Source organism: Nanorana parkeri, unplaced genomic scaffold (genome assembly GCF_000935625.1).
Source record: "Nanorana parkeri isolate BGI_ZX_2015 unplaced genomic scaffold, ASM93562v1 scaffold180, whole genome shotgun sequence".
NCBI classification, from domain to species: Eukaryota; Metazoa; Chordata; class Amphibia; order Anura; family Dicroglossidae; genus Nanorana; species Nanorana parkeri.
In genome coordinates this window covers 700,041-722,136 of record NW_017306448.1, presented here as the reverse complement: position 1 = coordinate 722,136, position 22,096 = coordinate 700,041, and the positions used below count along the sequence as shown (strand labels likewise).

Genomic DNA, 22,096 nt, shown 5'->3' with positions numbered 1-22,096 from the left:
TGGGCAAAAGGTATATAAAAATGCTCCCCCTGTGGCTCCAATACAACCATATATACCCATCACTTTTGTAGGCTTTAATAGATGCACATGGAGACGACTATGAAAACAAATTTGTGTTAGAGGTTCTTGAAGGACATCAGGATTTTTAGGCCTTCTGCGTTTTTGTTTTAGATTTCCCTAGAAGATGAGAAAGAAAAAAGTGGAGTGCATGGAAGTAGAATGCTATTTCCTCCCAATTAAGAGGTGTACTTTGCATTCCCCATTCCTGGAAATCTTCTTTATGTTCTTCTGTGGAATGAAATGTGTGAAATTATCATAGGCAAATACAAATGCGCCCAGGTGTAACCCATGTGCATCATTGCATGTAGCTGTAGAGGAGAGGTACCTGTGGTTGCAGCAGATAAGCAAGGCACTGGAGCCCAAGCTTGATAGGCATGATGGGTGGCAATGTTGTCTCTTCTAGATACCAACGCCTGGATTTCTTCCTCCACTATCCCTCGAACAACACTCAGCTTCCTGCCAAACCTAGAGGCACCAACATAATAATGTATGTGCTGTGGTAAGCAAAGAGATTCTATACAAGCAGCCCTGACCATGTGAATCTCTACCCTGCCAACAAGACTGTTGCAAAAATAAGGGAAGAACCTTGTTGCAGGCTGCTCCCTTTAGGACAGTGTTTCTCAGCCATTGGATTGCAGCCTCCCACCTGCTGGGCCACAGCTTGACAGCTACTTGCAGAGTCAGCGCTTATTGTTTAAATGTGTGCCTGCCTGGTAGGTATTGTTGGAGTGCTTTCCCTCTTAACAGGCCACATTTTGACAGCTCCCGCTGTCATAGCCTGTTGCTTATTGCTTACATGTGTGACACGTGCGTCAACAGGCTGACGGCTAATGCTGTCACAGTCTCTGCAGAGCCAATGCTTATTGTTAACATGCGAGACACTAACCTCACAGTACCTAGCTATGCTACAGATCAGGACACTGTTTGGGAGAAGCTGTAGCACCAATTGAGTATAACTCCTTCCTTCTCTCAGCGGCAGCCTGCACTGAAGCATGAGTTGCTTGCATTTTAAAACAAAATTGAAACAGAAGTTGCTCGCATCTTAAAAACAGCAACATGCAAGCTGTAAATTGTGCATTACAAGATGCTAAGAGTTTAAATTCTTGATGATAGTGTGGGGATTGGAAAGGTATTGAAAGGGGGGTTGCTGCAACTACCTCCCTAGAGAAGCACGAGTATGGAATGCATGACCTTTCTGCCTTTGTCTCAAAGCTACTGGTTGTCAAAAAATAAGCTTTAAATTGACTTAAATCATTATTTTCATTGTGTCTATTTATATTACAGTAACTCAAAGTTTCAACTAATAACTCCCTTTTTAATACATTTAAAATACATATTTTGCATTCCGTGCTTTTATTGTATGAGTATTAGCATATCAAAAACTGTCACTTTAAAGCAGACCTTTACACTCAAAATCATATTCTACCAATGCATCCTTCTATGTATGATGATTAATAATAAACAGACATGTCAGGTGTAAAATGCTGCAATTGTGAAATACTTGCACTTGCAGAGCATTCACATCCTGCTATGAAAGGACAAAATGACTTCAGTTTGCCCAAGCAATGCATCCTGGGAAGGTTACATCAGCAGAGCATTGCAGGGAAATCTAATCTCAATGAAATGCATTTTCCTCCCCTGAGATGATGTGCATGGTCACATGTCCTGGTCACGTCTAGTCATATGTGCCAGATTTTCAGGAAGTAAAAGAGAAAGCTAGTAATTTGCCCTTAGTAAAAATGGCCGCTGTGAGAGGACTGGGGAAGAAAAGAGAAATAAGGTATACAAAGAATACAAAGCCGGCAATGATCTAGAAGTATGTGTTTGTAGATTGTCATTACTAAACACTTCTAAAGGTCTGTTTGTTGTTATTTTAAAGATATGGGTAAAGGTCCGATGTAAAAAATTCAAATGGCAGAAAATGTTAAAATTTTTAAGTGTTCTAGAGAGACATATAGGAGAACCTCTTGATAAACCTTCACCATTTCATCCAAAGATAAATACAGTCCTCATCACGTTATACAAAGATGGAACAAAAGGTGTGTACCTGGTGTCCAGGGCTTTTAGGGTCTTGTTCCGTGGCTGCTGTTCCAGGCAGCTGATGGCTGGGTTGCCGGCAGAAGGAATAGTCATAGCACTGAGGACCAGAGAAGTGATGGCTTGTACAGCGAGGACATTTATTTGCGTTCGCTCTGTGTCTTCCTAAAGGCAATAACAAAATACATGTTACATATTAAGAGGGAGAAATCAGTTTAGAAAGACTAATTTTCCACTAATTTTTCTTTTCACTCACCTCATAGTTCTAGCCAACCTGTGACAATGAGTCTATCACAGTTAGGCTCAGTCGATCGGGAAGTGAGCGAACACATACCGGCGTTCGCTCACCACTCTATCCCGTCACGGCTCTCTGCCGTGACAGGGGAGGAGCTGGATTCCCCCCTCCCCCAGCGCTGACTGGTGGATCGGATGGGGAGGGGGCGGGTACAGCTGGCTCTGCCTCTAGATAGGCAGAGCCAGCTGTCACTCACGCAGCTGGGCGAAACGAAATTCGGACGAAATTTCGGATGTATCCGAATTCTGAATTACAGCTAAAACGAATGCAAGCTAATCTGAATTCCTGAAATTCGTTAGCGGTAGTCCGGTCGACTACATTGACATTAGGAAAAAAATTATATTTTGTTTTGTTTGCAGATGGAAAAAAAAAAGCGTGAGGTTCCCCCCCAATTCATACAAGACCCTTTAGGTCTGGTAGGATTTTTAAAGGGGAAGCCCAGCCCCCAAAAATGGGGGGGAAAACGTGGGGTTCCCCCCTAGACTTTTGATAAAATCCTTTAATTGATTAAAAAAACAGTCAATTTTTGACTCTTCCTTTAATAAAAAAAATGGCTCTATCGATGTAATCCAGTGTCAATCACGATGCACGACCCGCCGAAATAAAAAAAAAGTCCCGCCGCACGACCACCATCCGATCCCGGCGAAAACTCGCCGCAAAATGACATTCAGCCCGAAAGTAAACAGATGATATCACGGCTCGCCCCGCCCATTTGACATTCTCAGCTGTCAAATGCCACACAGCATTCGGGAACTCCCGAATACTACTCATTAGTTTCCAAATGCTATTCAGGTCTGTGAGCCGAGTATTCCTACCAGACCTAAAGGGTATGGTATGAATTGGGGGGAACCTCACTTTTTTTTTTCCATCTTCTGCAAACTAAAAAAAATGTAAAAAAATTATTTTCCTAATGTCATTTTGCTGCAACGAAATTTCGTCCAAAAACAAAATTTCAACCGGACTACCGCTAACGAATTTCGTCCGAATCCCGAAACTAATTTAATTTCGGACCCGAATCCAAAAAATGAAGTAATGCAAAATCCGAATCAAAACGAAACAAAACAAATTTTTGCTGGTGCACATGTCTATTAATTATCATCACATCATCTCAACCCATAGGAAAATGTGTTGAGGTACCTCTACATATGTAGGAGATCTAGTATGGGATAGCACCATGAGTGCTGGTTAATCTATAGGTTGTATTTAATAAGGGAAGAAAAGAAAATCCTTGCTGACCGGTTGCTGAAAAGTACTAATTATTGCTTGAAGTAACATCTACAGCTCCAAAGTGCCACAATCAATTGCTAAATCACTTCTAATAATATCCATAAGTGACAGAGCACATGGTCAGCTTTACAAAGGGACCTGAGCTACACATATAGCAAAGCTGTACAGATCTACCTCTTGCTGACTTTCTTCTTGGTCCATTACAATAGGCTGAGTCACCAGAACTCCAAGCAGTGTGGCCCAAGTCTCCTCAAACTGGGTGCGACTTGTCCATCCTAAAAAGGCAAAAGGGTCTGATCAGAGGTGAAGAGAAGGACATATACAGTCACACTGAACAACAATAAGGAAAAAAAACACCAGGGGCGGCGTTATACATAGTAATAGGGTAAGGCACAACAATAAACTCAACAACTTTGTAAACAGTTTTCACATCACATCTTGTTTCCTTAAAAAGAATTCCTTGGTTTTTCAATACGTGGGTTTCAACAGACAGGCCATTAAAGGCAACGACCAAGAAGCAGGGTGGAAGACTGGGCCTTGAGATGACAGATCTGGCCAATTTGGAAGAAGCTAGGGATCGTCTGCCAACAGATAAACCAAATTGGCATTCCACACCCCTCAAAGCCAATCTGGAAAACTGTTTAAAACAATTATATGTTTTCCAAGAGCAGAGAACCTTGTAGAATCAGGAAAAATTCTAGTTGCAATTTATTTTGTTGCACGATACCTGCTCAAATGTTTATCACATGGAAATTTTTAAGCAAAAATACACAAAAATTAATTTTAGTGCACACACAAACAATTCATACCCATGTTTTGGCAAAATATCAAAGATAAGGTTGCATCGGCTAATCAGATACCAAACATGTCAAGCCTTCAACCTGCGCGCCCATGAAATGGCAAACAAGTATGGTACCCAAAATTGCCGATAGCCAACATTTTAAAAAGTCTTTACCACTTATCAGTTTAGACTTAGCAGTGAGTGATGGCCCTAGAATTACTGCGCTCACTCTGATGTTTGTGGTACAATTATCGTTTTTACAAGCAAGTGCAGCCAACACGCTTGTGCGTGTACATACATGTATGTGGGGGTGGAGGGCTTTTCCGCCCTTTTTTTTATTCATTAGAAGTCACTAATTTTTTCAGACATTTTTATTTACACTTAACTTTACTGCTATCTCATAGAATGCTAATAAGGGAGCGTGGGTGCTGCACCCTTTCAGGATGTTTTAAAAGATCTCCTGTACCCCTTACCTTCTGTGTCCTCCTATCTGCTCTAACAAATGATCAAACTTGACAGAATTATTATTATTATTATACAGGATTTATATAGTGCCAACAGTTTGCGCAGCGCTTTACAATATAAGGAAGACATTACAATCACAATACAATTCAAGACAAGATGGTAAGGAGGGCCCTGCCCCTGAGGGCTTACAATCTAAAAGGGAAGGGCAAGTGATACATGAGGAGGTAGCTGTGCGGGGATGATTGTTTGAGAAAGTGATAGTTCAGTGGTTAGGTTGAGGTGGGATAGGTTTCCCTGAAGAGATGAGTCTTAAGGGATCGCCTAAAGGCAGTCAGTGTGGGAGATAGATGGACAGGTTGGGGTAGATGGACAGGTTGGGGTAGAGAGTTCCATAAGATGGGAGAGGCTCTACTGAAGTCCTGGAGGAGTTGACGAGGGAGCTGGAAAGCAGGAGGTCTTAGGAGGAGTGTAGGGGACGGTTAGGGTGATACTTTGAGATATATCCGGGGGCAGAGTTGTGGATGGCTTTGCAAGTGGTTGCTAATATTTTGAATTTTATCCTTTGGGCCATTGCAGGGCTAGAGAATGGTTAGAGCTGGGCTTCGAATGAAAATGATTCCTCCATATCTCACTTCCTTACACCCTGCATTTCAACAGAATGTAAAGCTGTTCCAAGGATTTACAAACCATGCAACCTACCTAATGTATTGATGCGGTAGATAAATTCTTTGAATACTTCTTTCTCTTGTAGAAACTCAACAGGGATCTCAGGAAGTGAGGTTCCAAATTCTCCTCCGGTTTTGGGAGACCATCCCAATTTCCATACCTGCACAAACCAGACAGAAATTAGATTGGTATTGCCCTGTGCTGCTCAGGAATACATGCAAATGATTAGGAAACATTAGTCACTTCTCCCCCCAATGTAATCAGGAATTTTAGGTAACAAAGACGCATATTTATAGTTTAAGTTTATATCTATATAAACTATTAAAGTGACTTTTATTCAACATTCACTGGTGCATGCATGAGAAAGATTGCCCTGCAGTGAATGTTTGCAGAATGTCATATGAATTGCTTTATAAATACAACCCATAATGTTATTTTGTTGTAAGCACATATTCCCCTAAAAGCATTTTTACACTGGAAGCGATTCTGGCAACTGAACTTCTGCCAGATCGCTTCCAAGGGCCAGTAAAGAGTGTATTCCACCCCCACCTTGCTTCCCAGGTTCTGCTGCTACTCCTGCAGGCCTGTGACTGGCATTACTGGTGTTGGCAGATAGACGGGAGAGACCCCCGACGAACAGATGTTCGCCAATCTCCTCCCCACTGCATGGAGCCAGAAGTGATGATAACTGCATCACTTCCTGTTCCTCAGCTGTTATTACCCGGCTAGAGAAGCCAGGGAAGATGCTATTCAACGTTTTAAACAAGGTAAAATAAATAAATAAATAGAAAAAAATGTTTTAAAGTCCCCCGCCCCTGTGAATGTGTGCATAACAACGTAAACATGCGTTGGGTGCATCTACATATGAAAACGAAGATTGCGCTACACATTAGGTATCGCCGCATGCGCAAGAGAGAGAGAGCGCAATAATTCTAGGGCCAATATGGTTATCTCTAAAGTGATGACCTGTACAGGTTTTTAAAAGCATCGCCTATTGCATACGCTCGCTGGTTATCCAGGGGAGACTCCAAGGATCCAAGACATCCAGCCTGTCGCCCGGACAACACTTGCAAGAAGAATCCTCTGAAAAAAATCAGGAAGAAGCAGGTAAGAATACCGAGGAAAATTCTTAGCTCCTTACTCCTGACGCTAGGCAAAAAACTGGAGACTTCTCAGTAGGTGGGGGGTTTGGCCACCGGCAGGGGCCGCCCCTAGGCTGTAATTGGTCTTTAGTTTTTTTGTGCCTAGCGTCCTTCTCCTGCAGGTGGCGATATTACCCTACAGTACATGATCTCCGATCTGTTCCCTGTGTCCTTCAATGAACGGGAGAGAAAATTAGTGGTACTGTATTTTGTCGCTGTTTCACAGGTAAACGCAATTTTTCAGCTTGGCATGCTGGGTGTCTTGGGTTTGATAAAGAGTTGTGCTAATATCATGCGAGGTAAAAAGCTACAACTGCCGCCATTTTACTCTACAGGGTCTCTGCTTTCAGGAAATAAAATCACTTACCAGCGGTGGGACTCTGTTGTAGCTGTTGACTGCAGGCAATCTAGCCAGGCTTACAACTATGTTCTGTAACACCGGAGTGAGAAATGCGGCAATATGGCAGCTCTTCTTGTGTCCAAACAACAAAACTGTCTGCAGGGAGTCCACCATCTCTGACATCATGGTGCAGGCGGTCTTAAGAAATAATGCTCCTGAAAAACAAAACAAAAAACCCCCACAGTTTTACCTGGAAAATCCACAATAATCTGACACATGCTGCAGTTGTGGCAGCAATTCTTCTGAGGATGTATCCATCTACTTCAAAAGAAGCCACTGGCCCTGCAGGGAGATGTTTTACCTTGTATTGGGCTATTTAGGTAACCTCTTACAAATACTTTATTTCATTACAGGTATTTATATGGCGCCAACAATTTGCACAGCGCTTTACATACTGCACATTCACATCAGTCCCAGCCCTCAAGCAGCTCAATCTAAGGTCCCTATCTCACATATATACAGGGCCAACTTAGAGAGGAGCCAATTAACCTTCCAGCATATCTTTGGAGTGTGTGAGTAAACTATAGTACCTGGAGGAAACCCACACAAGCACAGGGAGCATATGCAGACACCTTGAATCACTTTCCCAGAATTCCCAGAATCACCCAATCTAAGACAACCTATTGTGAGAAGTTCCCTAAACAGCCCATTACTAAACTGAATATCTCCCTGCATGCATGTGAAACCTGCATACATATCCAAAGCCCCATCAGGGTACAAGTACGTAGATTCAAGGCAGGAGTACAAATACAGGGCACTATAAGCTGCAGATCATCATATGTGGTATACCTGATGATATGTGACAAGTGCCCTACAAGGCTCTATGTTGGAGAAACGGGTCAAACCCTTCGCCAAGGAACGAGCCCTCATAGGATTTACAATTCACAGCAAAACAGATTTCCCTGTAGTGGCCTATTTCAGCAGCAGAAGCAACAGCATCATCAAGCTCAAGGTTATGGTACGGATGGGGAGCTTTAAAATCACAGAACGAGGCTGGAATGGGAATGCCATACTAAGATTCAAAACTGTGGACTAAATAGAGACAGAAATTGTATGTGTCACTAGGATCTGAATAGAATTTCTAACCTCTGACAGGAAAGCCCGCTTCTCCTTAAAGCCATTGATCAAAGGTCTATGGACATTTCAAAAGAACTCTCATTCTCACAAAGGTGACAAGTGTGCCTGAACTTCTCATCTCCTTGTCAATTAGCCCAATAACACCCTTAAAGGGGTTGTAAACCCACATGGTCTTGTGTTCACATCTGTGTAGGTGATAAGAAGGAAGCACTAAATATTAAATTTTTTTTCCTAAATACGTCTTTTTTCTTTTTCAAAAGCTACATAGCCACCTCAGTCTTCTGGGCTTTGCATGATCTGGGCAATAGGTGGGACCAAGCCACAGCACACTCCTCCAGTCTGCCCTGCAATGTATGGCATTGTTGCATGCGTTGGAGGCAGCGTGGGTTGGTGCATTTCCAGGGCACACCTCCTTCCTCAGAATGCCCCGGGGTCCTGAGAAAGGGGGCATGACCCAGAAACGCATCAACCCACGCTGCCTCTGACACTAGCAATAGCTGACATGTCTGACGGCCCGGTACACACCAGGCAGAGCTTTCCATAGACTGAGTATCTTTGCATTGGACTTGAGAGTTGCGTCCTCCACCGTTCTTTGTGCAAGGATTACTAGCGATTTTAATACTGCTTTTGTGAGCCTATTCAGTTATTAAAATGTTATTTCACATTGGTTGGGCGCTCTGACACTCCTCATTACTACGTTTCCATTAGTGTATATACAGAGGGATGATTAGGCAAGTGGCCAGGGTAGCTCCTGAAGGTTTAGGCACCAAGGACTTACTCCATGTTTCCATCTTGCAATATAACGTTATATAATATATTTACAGCATCCAAACCCTGTGTACCTCGCACTCCAGAATGCCCCTCCTCTCCTGCTTGGTCTTCAGGCGAGGCGTTTTTCTTCCTCTCTGGGCTCAGAAGTTGCTCTCCAGGTTGAACAGCAACTAAAACACACACAGACAATATATGAAGACATGTGCCATTGTACATCCACTAAACTGCATAATTCTGAAAAAAAGAGCTAACATCACATGACCCCCCATCCCTGACAAGCCTAGCATGACATGAAGCAATCATATTTAACATGGAGCTGTACAGGGGTTGGGAATTAATGCAAGAAGGTTATCTCCCTGATTTTTGTGTTCACACAGAAAGGCTCCTCTTGGACTTGGAAGTCGCCATGCCTGGGCTCTCTCTGTGTTTTATAGATGAAGAAAAATAAAGGAACAGTGCTTAAACTCTATTTCCACTTTCGCAGCCAAATTGGGATAACACCTTTTTTTATATTTCTTTCATGTTCCCATTCACATAGCATAAGTTAAAAAAAAGAAATGCAGTTTAAATTGTTTTTGCTTGGGTTAGGGTTTTAAGGATTAACATTTTCTTCTTGCTTCTATTTCTTTGAAATGTTAGGAGGGGGGTGAGGGGTTTGGGATGGCTTGTCCATTGTATGATGCTTATCACATAAACACAATCCTCACATTTCAGTCCCAAGACTTTCTATAAGGACAGATCACTGTAAAGGGGGCTGAGAAAAACCTGGAATCAACCATCTTGCCCGAATTAACAAAACATTTAAAAAGGTACGTATTTTTTTAAAAGTTAATTTTCAGTATGCTGTATGAATAGGAACACATAACGAACATATAGAGGGGTTTTCTATCATTTGACTGCAAAAGTGGAAATACACTTTAAAATAAGGACTGCAAAAACACACATTCAGGTCAGCATGTACCATAGCTAACATATGGAGAAAAAAAAAAAGCCATTTACCAAGCAGCTATACTGATTTTTTGCTGATAAGTGAGAGATAACAGTCTGACCAATAAGATGTTTCTGCTGATCATCTATCAGGAATAAAGAAGACACTCATGTTCTTGCTGAGCTGCCCACCTTGCATAGCCGTAAACATTGAGAGCCCCAACAAAAGCCAGTGAGAACATGAAAACCTGTCCCAGAGTCCTGTCCTATGACGTCATTATTAAAGCCGATTTCCTACAGTGACTGGGATGCTGGGACTCTTTGGAACAAGAGTGTGCTCGGCCAGTGGATGCCCAATGTTTCCCTGGGCTTGATGACTGGATGCGGTTAGAGAGCAGTGTCTTCTACAGATTGGTGACAACATGAAAACCTGTGTTCTGCAGAACATGACACATTTATCATTTAATTATCAGGACTGGAAAGGATAAATCTGCAGGAAGGGCAGAAAATCCCTCATCAGTCTCCTCAAGCAGAAACATGCTATAACATCCGATTAACATCAGAGCATAACATACCAATGCACAGAGGAGGGAGTATAATTCATAAGACTGCAATTGGATTTTTAGATAAAAAAATGTTATATTCCTAGGTTTATGAATTAAACATGGCAACTGGATGTTCCCTGCCAACATTAGCTGGCCCGATTATCAAGCAATTATAGTTTACAAGAGCGGTCTGCTTCTTCTGAGACACTGTATGACTAACTAATGAATCTTCAGAACTAAGGAGACGGAGAAAGGAAGAGGGAGAGCAAGAGAGAGGGAGAGCGTAAGAGGAGAGGGAGCGAGCAAGAGGGAGAGTAAGGGGAGAGGGAGCGAGGAAGAGGGAGAGTAAGGGGAGAGGGAGCGAGGAAGAGGGAGAGTAAGGGGAGAGGGAGCGAGGAAGAGTAAGGGGAGAGGGAGCGAGGAAGAGTAAGGGGAGAGGGAGCGAGCGAGGAAGAGGGAGCGAGCGAGGAAGAGGGAGCGTAAGAGGAAAGGGAGCGAGGAAGAGTAAAGGGAGCGAGGAAGAGTAAAGGGAGCGAGGGAGAGTAAAGGGAGCGAGGGAGAGTAGAGGGAGCGAGGAAGAGTAAAGGGAGCGAGGGAGAGTAAAGGGAGCGAGGGAGAGTAAAGGGAGCGAGGGAGAGTAAAGGGAGCGAGGGAGAGTAAAGGGAGCGAGGGAGAGTAAAGGGAGCGAGGGAGAGTAAGGGGAGAGGGAGCGAGGAAGATTAAGAGGAGAGGGAGCGAGGAAGATTAAGAGGAGAGGGAGCGAGGAAGATTAAGAGGAGAGGGAGCGAGGAAGATTAAGAGGAGAGGGAGCGAGGAAGATAAGGAAGAGAGGGAGCGAGAGGAGAGACAGAGGGATAGGGAGAGAGAGGAGACAAAGGGAGGGGAAACAGAGGGGGAAAGGAAAGTGAGAAGAAGAATGATGAGAGAGTGTGTGAGAGTGAGAGAGAGAAAGAATAGACAAAATAGAGGAGGTAGAAAACCACTTACCAGCCTCTATAATAAAGCGGATGCAGGTGATAAGGGAGCAGCCGTGGGTCACATACTCTGCAGAAGCCAGCAAATTCCACAATCCTGGCTGTTGTAGAGTCAGACAACAACACTCCAGCACAGCTTGGAGATCCACTCCCAACGGTATCAGTTCTTGTACAAAATGCCAGGACAATGCCTAAAAAGAAAGACACTTTCAACTGCATGCCTATAAAGTTGTGAGTTGAAATAGAAGTACAAACTTTAAAAAAAAAGACTAACAAACATTAATAAAATGGCCAATTTTTCTCAAATTGTGGTCAGATTTTTACAACCAACATTACATTTGTGTTTTGTGTTGTTGTCTCTTCTCTTTACAGATTAGTACTTGTAGCTTACACAGACCCTTCTATATAAACAGCAGCTACATCCCCGAGTCATAACTGTTCGGTAACCTATATGCATACCAGACCCACTGGTGAGGCCACATATTTACTTTAACACTGCCACTTCAAGGAAGTACCTATGTACTGGATATAAAGATGAAGAGTTTGGTGTATTTTGGAAGTATCAGGTTTATGGCCTACTCCAGCTCTGTGTGTCCTCATGCTCCCTGTTTGTTCTAGCTGATCGGTCCACAGAAAATTTAGATGTGGCATACTTCACTTTCATTTAAACCATTGCTGCAAAACCAAACACTTTCATAACCCAACATTCTTATGATGAACAATATATAAAAACTAATCAGAAAGCCCAGCACTAGCTTTATGCCAGAAAGTGTTAAATCACTAGCAAAGATGCCGCCATCTTGACTTGTAGAGGGGGTTGGATCCTCCTCTGAATCATGTAGGTCTCTGTTTAGTACAATAGATAGATAGATAGATAGATAGATAGATAATCTCGCAGTCGCCCACTATATGCTGATTTGGATCACAGAAATATATTATTAAATGTGCTCCTGTGACCAAAAAGTAAAGTAAATCCCCAAAAAAGGTTTGCCTTTTAGTGCTCTTTTGAAGCTTTAGCTAAGAATAAACCTGCACACCAAATGTAGTTGTACCAAATGCTGGTCTGTTCTAAACTTCCTGCTTGGAATGATTAGATACATTTTCTCTTACCTCCACCGACATGACCACAAACTTCACCATGTCCACTTCATTTTCCTGCCGTATGTGAAAAGACTGAGGTATTTTGGGGAGAGACAGCAGGTACTGCGCCAGCGCACGACACAGGGTGACAAGGGAATAATATACTTCAGAGTCACCTGAATGAAAAATCAGGACACTGTTACTAAAAATGCACAGAAGGTGCAGAATACAAGTCACTGACCCCCTTATAGGAAGACAAACCAAAAGACTGTATTACACAATGCTGAATAGTACAAAATGCTAAATATAGCAAATGAGTGCAGATTATCTCTAATTCAGGACATTGCATGCTATGCATGTAGGCATACTTATTTAAGTGTATGTATTAGAGGTGCACCGAAATGGAATTTTCAGGCCGGAACTGAAATCTTTTTGTTCTGAACTTTAAAAAAAAAAAATTAAAATATTTTATTTTTTTACTTTACTATCAGGGGCTTTGAAGAAATATTTCCAGATACCCAGAGATCCCGGATATTTCCATTTTGAAACAAAGAATAAGGGCACAGAGTGCTCCTGCCCATTCATAAACTGTGGATGCAGTATGGAGTTACTATGTCCACAATTATGAATGAACAGGAAGTGATGTAGATAATTTCCTATTCATTCATAATTGGGGACACAGTAAACATACTGTGCTCAATTATTTACACATACACATGTCCTCAATTATTTACAAACACTCAGCGATCACTGCTCGCATGAGGGCTTGTAACCCATTCTCCATCCTGGCTCCCCTGTCACAGAAGACTGAGCTGGAGGTGCGGGGAGGAGAGGTCGGCCTCCTGTGACAGCTTTCTCCTCCCCGCACCACTCTCCATCCTGATTTGCTGCTCACAGGAGTGGGAGGAGAGCTCGGCCTCCTGTGACACCGATGACAGAGCTCTCCTCCCCGCTCGGCCTCCTAAAAGTTTCTCTCCTCACCGCTGGGCGCTGCTCTGCGTCAGCGGGGAGGAGGGAAACTAGAGATGCATCACATTTTTGGGCAAAAAAAAAAAATGTACTTTTGGCATTTTGCCGAAAGTACAATTTTCGGACGAAATATTTAATACGCAAAATTTCGATGCAGCCCTATTATGGATCGGTAAAATTTTCATTTTGGAAGACGAAAGGAAGGGTTAAACCCAGTCAATTTATTGATAGCTGCCTGTATAAGGTTGCAGAGTTTTCCCTTCACTTCCTGCTCTGTTGATGCAACAGGAAGTGAGGACATTTTCCCTAATGCAGTTGCCACCAGAACCTTTTGTTTCCGGTAACAATTCTAAAATTTTGCATTTCCTATCACTTTCTGTCTCTGTAAAAATGATCATCCGGACAAACGTAAACACTTTACAGAGGTTATAATCCTTAAACCCTCTATGTAGCAAGATTGGATTAAGTGCGTTTAGACAAGAGCTCTTACCCAATACTGTGATTATCTTCTCCCAGTAGGAGTCTTTCTCCATTGGCTTCAGAGGCTGAAAGATCTGATGAGTGTCTGGCAGCTGCTGAACGGTCTGCGAGATGAGATCCAGCAGGACAGACTGGGCTGTTTCAAAGAAGCTGCTGTCCTGATCGCCTATCATCTGGTTCACTCCCAGGGACAAACACGGGGCTAGCATGCTCATGTTAAACTCCTAAAGACAAAAACATCACTTCAGTTCTACTGATCACCAGATTCTGCATGCTGAAACTACTGTGCTGAAAGGAAATATCCAACAAAGCACAAATTACATTTCTCTGCCCTGGTACTACTATGTTGCTTGTGAGCCAATGAAAAGCATCTTACATCTGAGCATCCAAAACAAACATTTTATTTGCCTACGGATTGTTCTTATAGCCGACCTCCCTACTATGGTCAAATGTACAGCATTATCTGTGTCCACGCAGTGCAGCCAACAAGCTGCTTAGTCAAAAGTATCAGGTTCTATTGCACCATTTTATTGTGCTAATGTGCACCTTTCTGCAATGCCCAATAACACACAAAAGGAAGTGTGATGTTGTGTAGTTTAAATGAGACACCATGTACATTGTCAGTGCACAACGCTGCATGTATGCTGTAGATCACCACAACCCACAAGTATGAACCGTCTGTGTGTTGTGGTGCGTTGCCTTGAACCACATCTGCACGACAATCCCTTCAGCCTCAGACAACTTAGAGGGTAGTGCTGCTATTAAAGGTTGCTGTAAAAGTTATCAATTTTCTTCTGCAGTAGGGATGCACCGATAACATTTTTTCCAGACTGAGTACGGATACTTTTCCTGCAGATACCAATTACTGATACCTTTTTTTATGTATTTTTATGTATGTCGTGACAGTTTTTATAAAACAAAAGACTGTGGTGAAGTGCCAGGTTGTAGCTGCAAATGCTGCACCCCTGGTAGTTCTGCCCCCAACTCCTAGCTGTAGGGGACTACAAATCCCAGCAATACATTATACAGCAATGCAGAATGGCACCGGCTATAGAGGACTGCAAACCCCAGCAATACATTATACAGCAATGCAGAATGGCCCTGGCTATAGAGGACTGCAAACCCCAGCAATACATCATACAGCAATGCAGAATGACACTGGCTTTAGAGGACTGCAAACTCCAGCAATACATTATACAGCAATGCAGAATGACACTGGCTATAGAGGACTGCAAATCCCAGCAATACATTATACAGCAATGCAGAATGGCACCAGCTATAGAGGACTATAAATCCCAGCAATACAGAAAAAGATAAAGATACTAAAAACGACTGAATAGTCTCATCTTCATCAGAAAAGACTTGCCATCAGACAAATACTACAGCAATTTCAGAAATATTAGGCATTTCATCCCCAGAAACCAAAGGCGAAGGAGAAGTGCAAAATTTTTTACACTTAAGAACAGGACAACAAGTTTTTCCAAACGAGATAAAAAACATCAACGATAGAAGAAAATTCAGATTTAGTAAGGAAAAGTGAAGAATCACCTAACAAGGAAGAAGGTGCAGGATTAGAAACGGACAAAGTATTATCAGATTTGCCTTAGTAGAAATACAATTAGCACAATCCTTTCCAGAAGGAATCTCCGCTTTATACACCTTACAAATAATAAGCAAAGAGGAAAGCACCTCAGAAGTAAGGGCGCCTGGAAACAGACATAGCTGTGAAACACAGACAAAATGCAAATGCCATACTGTAAATCCCCTCAAAAACTACTCGTGACCCCGACCGGTGTGAAGGGAAAAAACCAATATGGTTGAGGCACCATATCCACCACTACAGACAGCAGGACAACTGAAGACATGGCTGAGTGACTGTGGCTAAATGGAGATCTTCATCTACCCCAAAAGCTGACTCCAAACTGAGGCCCAAGAATAACTGTGTGCAGATGAAGTGAAACCACCGCAGCCCGCTGACAGAAATGCAATATTCCGGCGCTGAAGATTCCAGAAAGAAACAGACCACTCGTGGGCTTCCATGGGCAGTAGAACAAAAATGTGAGTTTTGGGGTTTTTTTTGTCCCGACCCCTTATAGAGATGGTGGGAAAATTAAATAAAAATAGGCAGACTCCATATACAAAGCAAGGCAAGTTAGATATGAATCAGGGCATAAAAAAAACACACACACAGCCTAGTCATAAGAAAAAGGGGAGAAAATATCCATTCCCACAACTATTAACTAAAAACAATATACAGTTACTACTCATGACCCCACAGCCACGGCCCATGTCACAATAATAGGAATCCCTAGATAATGCTAGCCTGACTGTAATAAATGAAGAGATGACAATGGTAACTCAGGACCACAGCAGTAATATCCGGCATGAATCATCTAGGAGCTCTTGATAGCAGAATCTCATCAAAGAACACAAAACAAACTAAAAATAATCCAGAAAAGGAGGAATCAATTTTCCTGAAAATACGAAACTGGTAGATGTGAGGGGTTATGTCCTTAAAGTGGCAGGCTTTTAGTTTTTTTGCCTGTAGGCATAAGCCATCTCAGAATTCTTCACAGTGGTGTCCCTCAATGGACGATGGAGAAATCAACTTTTTGTCTTGAATTCCTCCCAGAACGCAGGTATGCTTTTCCTGACATACAGTATGACTGTGCCTACAGCCTCATCTATGGTCATCTAACACACTGCTGCCTCCGATTGCTACACTCCCCGGATTTGGAGTGTGATTTCAGCAATGGGCTGCTAACTCCTTGCTGGAGAGAAAGCTGTACCCAAGGACCTGGAATGCAAGAATATTTCTGCTTCTACCTCATTTATTCTGTGGATCTGTGCTTTCTCTAACTCTCCTGCTGCTTTTTGATTGTTATCCCACCAATCATCAGGGGGGCAGCTCTGACATAAGGAAGCTAAGCCATGTCTCTACCAAGATGGTGACCTCCACACAGAGACAGTGTGGAATCAGTCAAGGTAAGACAGTAAATTGTAAAAAGATCAGTTGCAGGGAGAACCTAAAGTCAACACTGGTGACTAGGCTTTCACAGTAGAGGTCCTCTTGTAAAACAAGATAAATGAAGGCCACCACAGCATAACAACGGTGTAATGACTTTTGCTTTAAGGTGCAGTGAAACACCAGTTTGCCCTTACCTTATTGGTCATGAAGGCGAGACGATCAGCCTGAGGTATTCGGTTTACCAGTTCTGCCCCTTCCAGCAGCGCAGAATCAGAGTGTGTATAACACTGGGAACGTACCAGGGACACATACCACTCCTACAACGATAAACACCAAACATGAGTCATTAACTTCGCATAAGGCCAGCATATAACAGGACACTCGATCGCTGAGGGTCACCCACCTCATCGGGGTCCAATGTTTCCAGTCGTGGGTGACTGTCCCCGTCCAGCGGGTGAGAGGTCATTAAAGGTAAGGGGCTAACTGTGTCTGAATCCACGGTCACCCGGTATCTGTCCAGCAGAGAGAAAAGTCTTTGGTGCCTAAAAAGGGAAAAGATCACAGATTGAAACCGAAAGAATGTAGAAATCGAAAGAAATACATTTCTGCATGAATATTCTTTTCTATAGTGCAACTTCGACCCATAATAATGAATCCTAGTTATTCTTAGTAGCTGGTGTACCATGTATTTACTCAAGAGGAGACTTTTATCTTTCATTTCATCACTTTCTCTTAAGTATTAAAAACACCCGACAATGGCAATGTTTCCCATTATATCCATACTCTACTACTTGATCAGCATAGTGAAATCTTTTTGCCAAATAGATCTTGCCTACATACAATCAGTGACATTTAGCTAAAACACCGGATGCCCCTCCAGGTGAAAACAAACCTCTTCAATTCAACCTTCAGCTCTGTGCAAACATCTAGGACACAATTTTGGACCAAACAAACAGGAAATGGGCTTTCTGGGGAGACATTCCCTGTCCATAACATGCTATCCTTTCCAGAAGGATTGGACTTTCTCAGTGTCAAGTCCTCCTATAGGCAGGATATATAACTCTGGATATTCCAGCAAAACGGGGAAAACATAAAGCTCGTAAGCTATACATATTAAGTGGGAAAGAGAGAAAAGGAGGGGGGAGAGAGAGAGAGAGAGAGAGAGAGAGAGGGAGACGAGAAAAGGAGGAGAGAGAGAGAGAGAGAGAGAGAGAGAGAGAGAGAGAGAGAGACGAGAAAAGGAGGAGAGAGAGAGGGAGACGAGAAAAGGAGGAGAGAGAGAGAGAGAGAGAGAGAGAAAAGGAGGAGAGAGAGAGAGAGACGAGAAAAGGAGGAGAGAGAGAGAAAGGGAGACGAGAAAAGGAGGAGAGAGAGAGAGAGAGAGAGAGAGAGAGAGAGAGAGAGAGAGACGAGAAAAGGAGGAGAGAGAGAGGGAGACGAGAAAAGGAGGAGAGAGAGAGGGAGACGAGAAAAGGAGGAGAGAGAGAGGGAGACGAGAAAAGGAGGAGGAGAGAGGGAGAAGAGAAAAGGAGGAGAGAGGGAGAGAGAAGGAGAGGAAGAAACAACAGGTTCCCACTTGGATACACATCAGAGATCAGCTGAGAGACCATATGATCACATAAATGTTGTTCAAACAAAATTAGCATATTAAAAAAAAATCAATTTATTGCAAGAAAATATATAAACAAGAAAAGCAAGTAAAAGAGGAGAGGGAGAGAAGGAGGAGAGCAAGGGAAAGAGGAAGAAAAAGTAAAACAAAAGAGGAACAAAGAAAAAAGAAGTGTGAAAAAGAGAGAAAAAAAAGGAAGAAAAGCGGACCGAGAAACAAGGAGAAAACGAGACAAAAATAATAATTAAAAAAGGAGGGATGGAGGGGTAAAGAGCAGGGGAGGGGAAAAAAATTAGGAATAGGGTAAAAGAGAAAAGGTAAGGGAAAGATTGGGTAGGTAGGCGATTAATAACACAAACCCGGATTTCTGAGGTTATCATGGAAATAAATAGCAATACACTGAGCATTTTCTTTTACCTTTGTGCTAAGCCACTGCTCTGCAGATACTCTTGTATCCTATCCAACTCTTCTAGAGGTAACTGAGACATGCTATTCTGTAATGATACAAAATATCTGTCATACACAATTAACAAGGAAGACATGAAACAGTGTTATATCCTGTGGAATGGATGTTACGTACCTGAGCCGCCAACAGCATTTCCACCCGACGACAGGCCAGTGTATCCACCATGCGAGCCAGCACACGGAATGGGGTACACAGCAGCTTGTCTATATATAACATCAACACTGCACCGGACTGACTCAGGTGAATGCCTTCCAAGCACTGCAATGTCTTCTTCAGAGAAGTCGGCTGGTGGATGCAAAATAACTTTGTAAATATGTATTCAAAATCTGTCTGGTCAATGTATCATTTTACTGATCTCCGGCCTTCCCTACAGTCTTCCACAGTCGTTCCGGCTCCTCTTCTGTACTGAACAGATTATTTTGATTTCACTGCACACCTTGAGCTGCTCACAATGTACATTAGAAGCTGCAACAAGTCAGATAGAGCCTGCCTCATTTGCTGGCTAGGGGACACTCAGAATCATCTAGCTCTTTCCTCCACAGCCTTAATGGCTCTGGCCAGCTCCTTTCATTAAGAGGACTTCAGTATTTTTATGGAAGCTCAGCATCCGATTTGGGTGTTACCTGGGGGCAGTGTGCATGCAAATGCAGTCTGTCTAGGTACACCCACCCATCAAGGAATTTTGATATTTACATAACTCCTCCAGAAGTCAGCTGACTGCTTGCATCAGGGAAGAGGGCTTGTGATAGGATTAGTGAGGCAGGGTTCTGTGATGTTTTCAGGAAGCTATGTATATAGCATCCTGCCGGCATGACCTGCCTGGATTGCTCAGGGAAGCACAGAAACCCAGGGATGATGCAACTGGATTTTACATGAAGTAATTCAAGGAGAACTATGAGGAGTGCTTTTCACTCACCTCATAGTTCTAGCCGACCTGTGACAATGAAACTGTCACAGATCGGCTCAGTAGATCGGGAGGTGAGCGAACACATACCGGCGTTTGCTCACCTCTCGATCCTGTCACGGCTCTCTGCAGTGACAGGTGAGGGGCTGGATTACCCCCTCACCGCTCCGAACCGCCAGCACTGATTGGTGGAACGGACGGGGCGGGTACAGCTGGCTCTGCCTCTAGATGGGCAGAGCCAGCTGTCAGTCACGCAGCTGGGCAGATCCCGGCACAATTGTCACAGCTCGTGGTATACTGAGCCTAGGGTGACGGGAGGACGCTAGTTTGTGTCCTCCCGTTACCCTAAGAAGAACTATGGGGAAAAGACTTAACCCCATAGTTCTCCTTTAAAAGGGAAAGATCTAATTTAAAAATGTAAATAGCATGTTGATTGGGTTGGGGGGGGTGGATGGAGGAGCTTTAAAGTAAACAAGCAGTATAATCCAGATATGCAAACCGAGTAATGACTGCACAGCTGGAGGCACCCAGTGCCAGTACCCATGTGCCAGATGCGTCACATAGACTAAGGGCCTGTGTCAATGGGCTTTGATGGGCAGTTTGAGGCACTTCTGAGATCATTCAGAATTGCAGTTGCATTTGACCTGTTTCAGCTGAGTTTGCTTACTCACAGACTTGTATGGAAAGAGAAGTAGTTCTACAGCGAACAACCACCCGCCCACAAACCCAGTGTGGACAGAAAAAAGCAATACTGATATTATGACTATGGATATAAGCGTCTCCAGTACATAAGGCATCAATGGGTGTTCAGGAAACGGGAACATGGCTTGTCTGATTCCATTCCTTTGGTGTGTCACATCATCACTGCATTTACAGGAAATTGCTGAATGTCAATCAATCAATACAGCTCATTTCTGCTGCTGATAACTGCTTTTCTTAAAGTGGAGCTACAGGCAACATCCAAGTCACCAACATCAGCACAACAGTTTATGTTCCTCTGAGTCCTCGTTTTAACATTGCTTCATTATTTGTTGATCCCGCCAGTAGATCCTTTTTATCTCAACTTCCTTTAACAAGGTTCATTATGCAGTGATATCACACAGCAGCATTGTCAAGCTGTAGACAGGATAGTCGTAGATGGACATGTAGTTTTAAACCAATTTTAAAAGAGAAGTAAAGCCTAACTTTTTTGGGGGTTTAACTTCTCTTTTGGGTCACAAGACTATTTAATAATGTACTCCTGTGACCCAAAGTCAGCATATAGCGGGCTACTGCCCACTATATGCTGACAGAGCATAGCCGCACCGCAGCCACGAAGGATCCAGCCAGCTGCCTAATTGACAGTTGGTTCTACCTCTCTAGTGCCAGAGCTAGCTCTGCCCGCTATATGCTGATAGTGCAGCATTGTGCCAAAGCCTGGAAGGATCCTGACAACATTGTTTGGGAGCCAGCCAACTGCCTAATTGACAGCTGGTTTTGCCTCTCTAGAGCCAGAGCTAACTGTACCCAACCCCTCCTCTGTCTGTTCCTTCACTGAGCACTGGATGAATGGAGAGGGGAATCCCTGCAGGGCGCGGTGACTGACAGGGAGGAGACCATGAGCTGAGCGATCAGCAGTTACATGATCACTCAGCTCTTGGTATACAGAGCCAACGTGTGATAGCTGCTATGTCCCACAATGGCTCTAAATATATGATATTTTACTCTTCTAATACTTCTCTTTTAAGAAAGGGACACACACATTAATGCCAGCCAACACTATTAAAGCCTTTACAGCCAAAACGTTTGTCCTTTTGGAAAAAGTTTAATTGGTCTATGTGCAATATGGAGAAAGATTTAAATAAAGGCACGTGAAATTAAAAAATAAATTTGTACACTAAACACTTTGCTTACAGACAACAGCCACATATATTTACCCCAATGCAATATTTTTTTGCTTTAGTCAGCCTTTAAATGACAACTTGGCACCATGCAACTGAAAGCACACAGACATCTGTAAGGCACTACACTTTTTAAAAGGAGAACTATGGGGTTAAGGCTTTTCCCCATAGTTCTCCTTAGGGTAACAGGAGGACAGAAACTAGCGTCCTCCTGTCACCCTAGGCTCAGTATACCGCAAGTTGTAGCTCGCCGTATACTGAGACGCCACAGTATACCGCGAGCTCCTGCTCGCGGTATACTGAGACGCCGCAGCTGAAGCGGATCCCGACAGTTGTGTCTGGATCCGCCCAGCTGCGTGACTGACAGCTGGCT

General features: G+C 43.2%; 1 protein-coding gene across 1 annotated transcript in view; it reads right to left on the bottom strand.

The window, feature by feature from the left end:
* The window catches only part of HTT (huntingtin), a 137,337-nt gene that overhangs the window by 26,793 nt on the left and 88,448 nt on the right, over positions 1-22,096 (bottom strand). Inside the window, exons 45-55 of the mRNA XM_018554978.1 lie at positions 17,268-17,406; positions 17,059-17,181; positions 13,907-14,120; positions 12,478-12,623; positions 11,381-11,558; positions 8,984-9,091; positions 7,041-7,228; positions 5,565-5,691; positions 3,794-3,894; positions 2,108-2,262; positions 386-525 (exon numbers count right to left, since the gene is read on the bottom strand). Of these exons, the coding sequence (XP_018410480.1) occupies positions 386-525; positions 2,108-2,262; positions 3,794-3,894; positions 5,565-5,691; positions 7,041-7,228; positions 8,984-9,091; positions 11,381-11,558; positions 12,478-12,623; positions 13,907-14,120; positions 17,059-17,181; positions 17,268-17,406 (1,619 nt within the window). The remainder of the gene's footprint in view (positions 1-385; positions 526-2,107; positions 2,263-3,793; positions 3,895-5,564; positions 5,692-7,040; positions 7,229-8,983; positions 9,092-11,380; positions 11,559-12,477; positions 12,624-13,906; positions 14,121-17,058; positions 17,182-17,267; positions 17,407-22,096) is intronic.